The 10082-nt window shown below is 39.8% G+C and overlaps 1 protein-coding gene across 1 annotated transcript; it reads left to right on the plus strand.

Annotated features, from left to right (window-relative positions):
* Positions 1–1618: 1618 nt before the first annotated feature.
* LOC147523215 (uncharacterized) lies at positions 1619–2020 on the plus strand. The gene has a single exon (XM_086569895.1). It carries the CDS (start codon positions 1619–1621, stop codon positions 2018–2020), a length of 402 nt encoding a protein of 133 aa, XP_086426021.1.
* Positions 2021–10082: the final 8062 nt, after the last annotated feature.

A 10082-nucleotide genomic window follows, 5' to 3' on the forward strand; every position in this document is an offset into this window, starting at 1 on the left:
AACTACACACCACTATTCAATTGTTCGCGAGGTACTTAGGGCCATTAATACCGACTTTATTGTCAGGAAACTAGTCGTCTTCTCTTCTCTTCTCTTCTCTTTTTATGGCGCTTTCTCTCTCTCAAATCTCTCCTCATTCGCTTTCGCCTAAAAGGTAACAGCCAAGAAAAAAAAACAATGTGCCCTAATAATATCTCTATTTCAAAAGGTAAGATATTTCATTTAACCCATTCAAGAATTACATAGATTGGAAATTACTCATTCGAGGATCTGCAACTATTTCGCTACTTTGGCAGGAAGGTTAGTTTCATTCTACTGGCCTCTAATCATTATTATTTGAAGATTTATGATTTTTTTTTAAGAAGCATGAAATATCTTGATGACTTTTTGTTAGTTTTTGAAATTGGGTTTTGGGTATTGCTTACTGTAGTGACCAGGTAAAGAGAAGTGGGTTAAGATAGTTGGGCTCAGAAGAGATTGAGAGACTAAGAGAAGAGAATGACGAGCTGAGAAGAGAGAACGAAAGGGTGGAGGAAGAGACTGGGGAAGAAGAGAACGATGGATCTGAGGGCGATGGATCTGAAGACGAGGAGGCTCAGCCAGATCTTGTTGAAAACCCAGTAGCTGACTTGACAATAAAGCAAGTCCAAGAAATGATAGACAATGACAGGGAGGCGAACAGGCAGCAAGCAAAAGGCTACGGAGGAGTGGCTAAGTAGGTGGTGGCTGGGTTGAACCGCAACCCACTGGCAGATGACAGTTGTGCTTCGGAGGTCCCAAAACGGTTCACTCAGCCTAGGTTCAAGAGATACAATGACAAGGGAGATCCAGCGGACCATATCCATCATTTCCGATAATAGATGCCTTTATGGCAGGAGGCACGGTATGACGGCCTGCGATGTATGATGTTCCCGGCTAGCCTGAAAGGAGGGGCGTCGGACTGGTATTACAGATTACTAGTGGGGAGCATAAAGAATTTCCAAGAGTTAGAGCAGGCGTTCATAGATCATTTCATACATTAGAAGAGGTGGGTGGTAGATATCGCGGCTTTATTCAATATGCGATAGAGATCCGCGGAGTTTGTTAGGGAATTTCTGTGTCAGCTCAAGTCGGAGACGCTGAAAGTTGAAAATCTAGATGAGAGGACGGCAGTAATAGCATTTGAGAGGGGCTTGCGCCCGGGAACAGGAGTGCACCAGTCCGTGGCAAAGAATGAGATCACGAACTTACACGAGCTATATCCGCGGGTGGAGAAATACATAAGGTATGAAGATACCATGCACAAGGAGTCTAGGAGACCAGGGAAGGCAGTGTTGTCATTGGAGAAGGAAAGGGAACACCGGAGGACTGAGACATCTGAAAAAGAAAGCAGGGGATATCGCGGTCGGGCAGAGGCGCCCAAAGGGAACACAGGGAAAGGAAACCATACTGCGAGACGGAACATACACCGCTGAATAAACCAGTGAGTGAGATCTTGCCCCAAATTAAGAACTTCCTAGGGTACGAGGGACCGTGGATCACACCAATAGAGCTACCAGAAAAACCTTTCTGCGCGTATCATCAGATACGGAATCATGATGCTACTGACTGCTATGCACTGAAATGGCTGATTCAGAGGATGGTGGAGAAAGGGATGTTGAGGGAGTTTGTGGGAGGCGCCCAAAATGAGGAGTGTGTACCACCTCAAGGAAGGATATTGGGAACCATTAATGTGATCTACATCGGGGAAGTTCTGAGCCACAACGCTCACAGAGACAAGATAAGGCGGACTGCGAGTATCCAACAAATCAATGAGAGAACAAGTAGACCGTGGCAAAATATGGTGTCTGCGACAAAAAAAGACAGAATCATATTTAGTAGCACGGACCTCTGTGCAGTGGATTCACCACATGAGGATGCCCTGGTCATTACCGTAGCAATGGGAAATTATATGGTGAAAAAGGTATTGATTGATTGTGGTAGTGCAGTGGATTTGCTATTCAGAGGTGCTTTGGAAGAAATGGGGGTCGACCCCAAATAGCTGAGACCTTTGCGAACCAATTTGTATGGATTCAATGGAAGTATGACCAAGCCCATGGGGGAGCTCTTATTGCCCGTGATAATGGGTCCGGTGATAGTTTTCACTCGATTCATGGTGGTCGATTCAACTTCGCAGTACAACGCAATTTTAGGAAGGAGGTGGATTCATGAGATGAAAGCGGTCCCATCGATGTACTACCAGGTGATACGATTTCTCACCCCTACCGGTATGCATGAGGTATAAGGTGATCAGGTAACTACCAAGAACAGACATTGGGGAACAGTGAAGAGGTTGATCAGTGGGCTGGAAGGGGAGACTGCCAACTCTAGAAAGAGGTAGGCATAGCAATTACAATGTTCCTCGGTAGAGGAGAAGTCGGAGTCCTCGGCGGGGCCGAATACTCTCAATGAGGTGGAAGTGGTAAATATTGGAAAAGGGGAAGAGGAGAAGTTCATGTCGATAGGATCCAGTTTGCCAGAAGAATGGAAGGATAAGTTGGTACAGTTCTTGTCAGAGAATAAAGATGTTTTCGTGTGGACGATTGAGGATGTTACTGGGTTAGACCCTGAGTTCGCTTGTCACCATTTGCACATGAGGGAAGACGCTAAACCTGTGAGGCAAAGGATGCGCGACATTAGACCTAAATATGCCGAGGGAATCTGCAAAGAAATTGCGAGGTTGAAGGGGGGCGGGAATCATCCGAGAAGTGGAGTTCACAGACTGGTTGTCTAACATAGTCGCAGTGCCCAAGAATAATGACAAGGTTTGGATGTGCGTAGATTTTACGGATGTAAACCTCGAGTGTCCAAAGGACAGTTATCCCATGCCGCGAGTAGATGAGTTGGTGGACAGGACGGCGAGTCACGCCCCGAATTTCGACAGAATTCGGAAAAACATTATTTGTCCCCGACCCTTCGATCTCCGAGGTGTGACGCACTCTCTACTCCCAAAAACCCATAAACAGTTTTAGAATATACGGATAATTAAAACCAATAAAAATTTTAACTTAAACAAAGCCTCTTCATTATAAAACAATTTACAAATGAAAATGCAAATAATATTATCTCAACTGAAAATCTATATCACCTAAAGGGAAAACAAAACACAGACTGAGATGCAATGCTAACGCAAACCACAAGCAGCAACCAATCTTCTTCATCCCTAAACCTGTCAAGACTTATCAACTATGTTCATTTAATGAACACACCCGATAAGCAAACATGCAAATCGGGTCAGCATTATAAACAATGCTGGTGTGAGTAGCCCTAAAAACAACATATAATAATACATATATATATACACCATCCATAAGGCAGTTAGTTCCTCCACCGAGGCGCCTTAACTTCCAACAACTAGTACAACAACCTTAAGTATACTAATTAAGGCAGGTAGTTCCTCTACTGAGGCGCCTTAACTTCTCACTAACCACACAACAAACTATACGCATCATAAATAAGGCAGGTAGTTCCTCCATCGAGGCGCCTTAGGTTCAACTGAACAAATAACCACACAAACGTATTATATACGTACCTCATTTCCTGCTCAATCACAGAGTGGGTCGTCTCTGCCCAAGTAATTAATTTGACCCACCCTTCTGCAAAACCATATATAATCATCTATCTACAGATACATCATTAACAAACATATTACCATAATTATATTAATTAAGGTTTTCTTTGCATGTCCCTAAAATCACGCCAGATCTATGTCTTACCTAGTTTCCCTGGCTACCACAATCGCTACCCAACGCCGAACATGTACATCCACATGCCTCCCTTACATAATGAGCCACTCCGTGCGTAACCACCTCGGGATGGATGCCGCGACACCGTAAATCCTCACACGGAAGCCAAATCTATGTAAGCACCGCCACTATTCGGCATAAAAATATTATGCGATCATCGCTCTATTTTGCGAACGGAATAATCAAGCCACTATTCGGTTACGCCGGAGGGCCGCCGAGGCCATTCAAATTTTAACCGGAACGCCCGGAAGGCCATTCCATTCAGATTAATCAAACGCCGGAAAGGCCAATCACATGAGTTGTGGTAGTCGTTCTAGGATTTTCGTTATGTAATTTATTCAGTGTCATACATTAATGACTCATAAACATTTCTACTATATCACGTGCAGGTCAATTACCTTATTGCACTAAGCCATAATATCTAGAAACATCTCAATTATATCTCATAGTCACTTTCATTCTTTCACGTGCCATATATTATTGCACTACACCACACTCCCCGGGGGCAAATATTCACCAATACTATATTAGCATCTCACATATAAAATAATGGAGTGTATATACATTTCTCCAAGATATTGCATTAATATAAATATCCCAGCATATTATCTCATGTCACAATGCTTCAACGTATCACATACATTTTTATTATAACGTATTAGGAATATAATATCTCCTAATACCCAATTATCGCCACGGTCAAAAATACACAACATCAAGGTCAAATCTTTCTTAGATAATGACCACCAAATTATACAAGCTTCCACAGCATTTTATTACTATATGTGTCCATATAATATACACATAAAACGTAGCACAATTAAACAATCCACAGTCCACAATCAAAGCCCAATATGCTTTACACACTACTCACGTCAAATCTAAATTAGATAATTTACCAACCAAGTTATACAATATCCGACAGTATTTTATTACTATATATATCCATATAAACAAACATATGAAAAACTGGAAAAGTCAACATCCACAAATCAACGGTCAACAATCCAAAGTCAACGGTTAACGGGTCAAAGGCCAACACCTCATGGTCAAGGTCAAACTCAACATGCCATGGTCAAAGTCAAACTGTCATCGCCAAAGTCAAAGGTGAAAGTCAACCGTCCCATGGTCAAAGGTCAAAAGTCAATCGCCCCGGTCAAAGTCAATGTGTCCCCGTCAAAGTCAAACTGCTGCTTTTTTTTCGACAGTTCAGGTCATAGCCATGGTTCATGGCTAAGGACAAAGGTGCATGGTTCACATAGTTCATGACCACGGGCCCCGTTCGACCTAACCGCCAAGCCCAAACCTTAGAACCCGAAAGTCTAAAAGTCCACTTATTTATTCTACCTGACCCAATTGGATCTATTTTAAGTCCTATGGACTGGTCCATGCAATATTATAAACGGGCCCAAAACTTATCTTCGAATCGCCCCAACAGCTTAAGTGGTTCGGTCAAAAATAATTGGATTTGGCCCAATCAAAACTTTAATATAAACCGTCCACACATACAAAGGCTAAAAAGAATTGGTCCAACACAAAACTAAAAAGAGTTGGCCCAACCAAAACCGATGTGTGGTCCGGCCCATAACACTTAAACTAAAATCGGGCCCAACCACAACAAAAAAATTAGAACCGCCCAAATAACTTAAATAGAACCGCCCACATTAAAACCAAAAGGGTTAGGCCCAAAGCCCAAGCCCAAATCGGTGAACAGTTCACCTTCTTCCCTCCTCCAAAGACCTCCACCTCCACCAAAAATCCGCCACCACAAGTTCCCACACACGACCACCCACTTCAAAACACACGGTTTTGATCCTCATCAAAACCCCTATCTCTTTAACAAAACCAAAACTCTAATATCGGTGATTCCATACCCTTCTTCAAACTAGATCGAGATTTTCGGCCGCCATTAATGGCTTCTTTCACCTCCACTCGACAGCCCCCATCCACATTCCAACATCAACCAAACATCGACCACCCATCAAATCAAACAAACACAGGTTCAAACGATTTAAAAAAAACGAAAACCCTAAGTCCCAAGAATGGCGATGAACGGCCATTAGCTTCTCCCTCCAAGCTTTATCGCCCCACTCGACCTTCCACCGCCACCAAATCATCCCCAATCATCAATCACTCCCATAACCACATACAACAGCTTTTAACACAAACAAAAACATAGTTTATATACAATATGATGAATGTGGATCTACTTCGCTTCCTCATCGGGCGACGCCATTGGACGCCCATTCCGAAGCTTGAACAGCTTAAGCTCGAGTTTCCAAAACCGAAGTTTACCGCGAAACACAAACCGACATCGGCTGTGGGGCTTATTACGCGCCGTGCGTACTTCAATTTCGAGCTTTCGACAGTTCTAAGTATCGAAGTCTCAACAGAGTTTGAAAGATAGTTTAAACCAATGTAACAACCACAGATCTAATAACAATAACCTAATAATGAACGAAAACTTTGAACAAGATAATTATAATGTGAGATAGAAAACTAATCTACTCACTGACGTAATAGCTCGACGAAATCCTCCTAGCCCGATTCGTCATACCTAACGCCCAAAGAAACCAAATTCTCATTTTAATTAATATTCTTATTTTTTTCTCTGAACCCTATTTTCTAGAAAAATGTGTTTATATACTTGGGTCCCAAACCCAAGCCCAACACCGACTCGGGCCCAAAACCCAGGCCCACGTATCCCAAGTCCAATCCGACGAATTTTGAAAATAAATAAATTAAATTAATTTATAAATAGAAAAATACGTATTTAAAAATACGGGCGTTACAGCGAGTTTCAAGATATTTTCGTTCATGGATGCATCGATGGGCTACAATCAGGTCGCGATGTATGGGCTCGATCAAGAGAAGACCGTGTTTGTGGTGGAAGGCGGTACATACTGCTATACGAGGATGTCGTTTGGCTTGAAGAACGCCGGGGCTACATTTCAAAGATTGGGTGAGAAAATGTTTGAAAGCAAGATTAGAAAGGGGATCGAGATTTATATAGATGACATGGTAGAAAAGAGTATGTCGGAAGAGGAGCATATAGAGGGTTTGAGGGAGACATTCGGGATACTTCGGAAATACAACTTGAAGTTGAACCCTGAGAAGTGCACATTCGGAGTGACCACGGAAAAGTTTCTGGGTTATATCGTTACTCATAGGGGAATAGAGGCGAACCCCAAACAGATAAGGGCGTTAGTGGAGATGCTGTCTCTGCAGAATGTTAAGGAAGTACAACGGTTGGCAGGAAGGGTAGCAGCGCTGAATAGGTTCATCTCCAAATCATCCGATAAATGTAGACCGTGATAATCATAAAATGATAGTTTTACTAATGAATAAAGCGATGAAACTCTAAACGAAAGTAAAACTATAAATTGAACTTGTACTAGATTTATCAAAGATTTCTACTCTCGATACTATTGAAGTAGAGTTGGAATAGAAGATTCGTTCCACTCCTAATTCTTTAGCATTCAAGTTTCCTACGACTATCAATCCTACCAAAGTCAATGAGATAATTACGAATTATACTACGAAATGCTACGGAATACTAAGATTTTAATCTAGAATAAGAATCAGGGGGGAATTGAATCCACCTTGAATCCAACTTAAGAAACTAGCATAGATTGTTGTAATCCAATTCTTACGTTCTTATGGTAAGAATTGGTCGTTCTAATCTCTAATTATATATGACATCTCTACCAATTCATAACTAGCATATGAGGACGTCCACCCATTCTCATGGCGAATCAACGTCCTTCTAGAGTGGAATAGACTCTTACAACTATTCTAAGCTAACAAAATCAAGTTTTCATCAAGGCTTCATAAAACCCCTCTAATGGAGGTTTAGCCTCATTTCATCAAACTATCATTTTCAAATAAATTAAAACTAGACATCATATAAAGATTCTAACTTTACTAAATTCAACTAAACAATAATTGAAATCTAAATTAACAACTAAGAATTCATTGAATAACAAAAATTGAAATTATATCTAAACAATTTTAAATAGCAAAATCGAATTTAACAAGAACTAACTATTTTATTTATCTAATCAATGATAAACAATGATTCAAATACTTAATCTAAAACAAAGAATGGAAACTAATTAATTAACTAATTCAAAACTCAAAAACTAGATCTAGAACTAAGCTTTTTAATGACTACTCTAATGGTTACTTTCTAACCTAAACTAATTGATTGATAAGAGCTAAGTTTTGTATGTGGAAATGGAGGATACCAGATCCACATTTTCGTGCATGGGCTGAGGGTCCATGTTTTGGGTCAGAAAATCGAGCCCAAAGCCCAATTTCTTCAGTCCACAAGCCCCTTTTCAGCTGGCTTTGACTTCAATAAGCTTTTTGTCTACTTCTGCTCTCTGATTGGGTCAAAGTTTGGACCATTAGAAAGCTCTTTCCGAGCCGGTCGTTTTGACATAAGGTACACCCAATTCTGAGGCCTGAGTCCAAAGATACGATCTTCAGAAGTTCTGCTGACTTTTATGTGTTGTTTATGCTCGTCTTGGCCTTTAATCCCAGAACTTCTTAGCAACCAACCCTTTGCTCCTTTATATCGCCAAAGTGGCACATTTCTGCACATAATTGACTTCAATGCCTGAAATACATAAAAACACGTAATTAACATTAACTCTTATTTATTACTCGCATAATTGGTCTAAAAATATTATTGTTAAGGGGTTAAAACTACAGTTTTGGGATCTTATGAAACCACCCCCAAACAGCATTTTGCTTGTCCTCAAGGAAATATGAGAATTAGCATAAGTGACCAAAAATGGAGTTCTAACTAATCTCGTTTCGCCGAGTGCGATTGTATTAATCATATGCAACAAGGCCTTAAATCACTAGGAATTCCCTAGTGGACGAGTTATAGCCTCGTGAGAGTTTTCTAGTGAAGGTACTCACAAACTTTATCTATACTACAACGACTTAGAAATAAAACTATTATTTCCTTATCTATGTCTTAATTATCTATACAGCTCACTAGCAATGAATACAAAATAATCAAGTCGAAATCTAAGCTAATATATGCATAATAATCAATCATCTATGAATAAACATATATACAATGAGTAATACTATGAGATGAACTAGCAAGTCCGTTTCTGAAAACTCGGAATAGCGTCCTTAAGTAGGTCTTCACATAAATGTCAAGACAAAAACCACTCTGATTTTTCCGCTCAAGTTTAAGCTCTCCGGTGTCGCGGTGGGCACACTTTACCTTACAATCTCAATGACACACAAGGAAGCGAGTCGATCAAACACATCCGCCACTTACTATCACACTAACCTATTCCTAATTGAGCTAGATGTCTTTATTAGGTGTTGCGGGGATTAGGAGATGGTTTAAGAAGGAAGGAAATGGATATTCAAAGAGGACAAGTCTGAGATAATAGAGTCTTCATATTATGTAACTAGAGAAAACCTTATTCTTTACTTTTGCTTCTACACTTTGTTTCCATCCTTAGCCATATTTTTTTTTCTTTTTCTTTGGCTTTTGACTCCTTGATTCTATTTTTGGAATTCTAACTCTTTATTTCCTTTTATTTTTTATTTTTTATTTTTTTATTTGGATGGAGACTTACTTTTCTCTTCTGAAGCGACTAACGAATTCTTGATTTCAAAGGTTCTTCTCTTTTCTATTCTTCATCTTTATTCTCAGACTTATTCAAATAATTGGGTAGGTTGATTTTTTATTTTGTTTTGTTTTGTAACAGGGTAAAGGATTTGTGGTTTGTGAAAGGCTCAAAAAAGGCTCAGAGGGGCGACTAGTGGAAAATAATTCATAGGTTTGAATTTCTGGCTATATCGATCCAAAGAGGGCCTAAATTCTCGCTTAGGATATGATATAGTAATCAAGCAAGTGGACGTGTGATTTCTTTATCCGGATTTTACTTCTCCCTTGTGTCATTTCTCAAATGTTCACTCATATAAGGCTTTAGGCTATATTCTCACAGGATTTGTAGAATAAGTACTCTAGCCTAGATTTCAGAAACTTACTGCTAACAATTATAGATACTCATGTAATATATTTATAGATAGATGCAAGGATTATTACCTACATATTAGCCTAAGTTTCTAAAAACTATTCTAATGCAAAAGCTACGTGAGACTTCTAGATTATTGAGAGCATAGAGAAAGAAAACAATACCAATATTCCTAAGTGTATAGCATACTTTTTTATTTTATATTTTTAAAATTTTTGAATTTTTTTTAACTAGAAAACAAGTGCATATTATACATATCTATATCCTAACAGATGCCTTAATTACACGTGTTTCTATGCCCCCCCCA

This window comes from Coptis chinensis, chromosome 1, assembly GCF_015680905.1.
Source record: "Coptis chinensis isolate HL-2020 chromosome 1, ASM1568090v1, whole genome shotgun sequence".
In the NCBI taxonomy this organism is placed as follows: Eukaryota; Viridiplantae; Streptophyta; class Magnoliopsida; order Ranunculales; family Ranunculaceae; genus Coptis; species Coptis chinensis.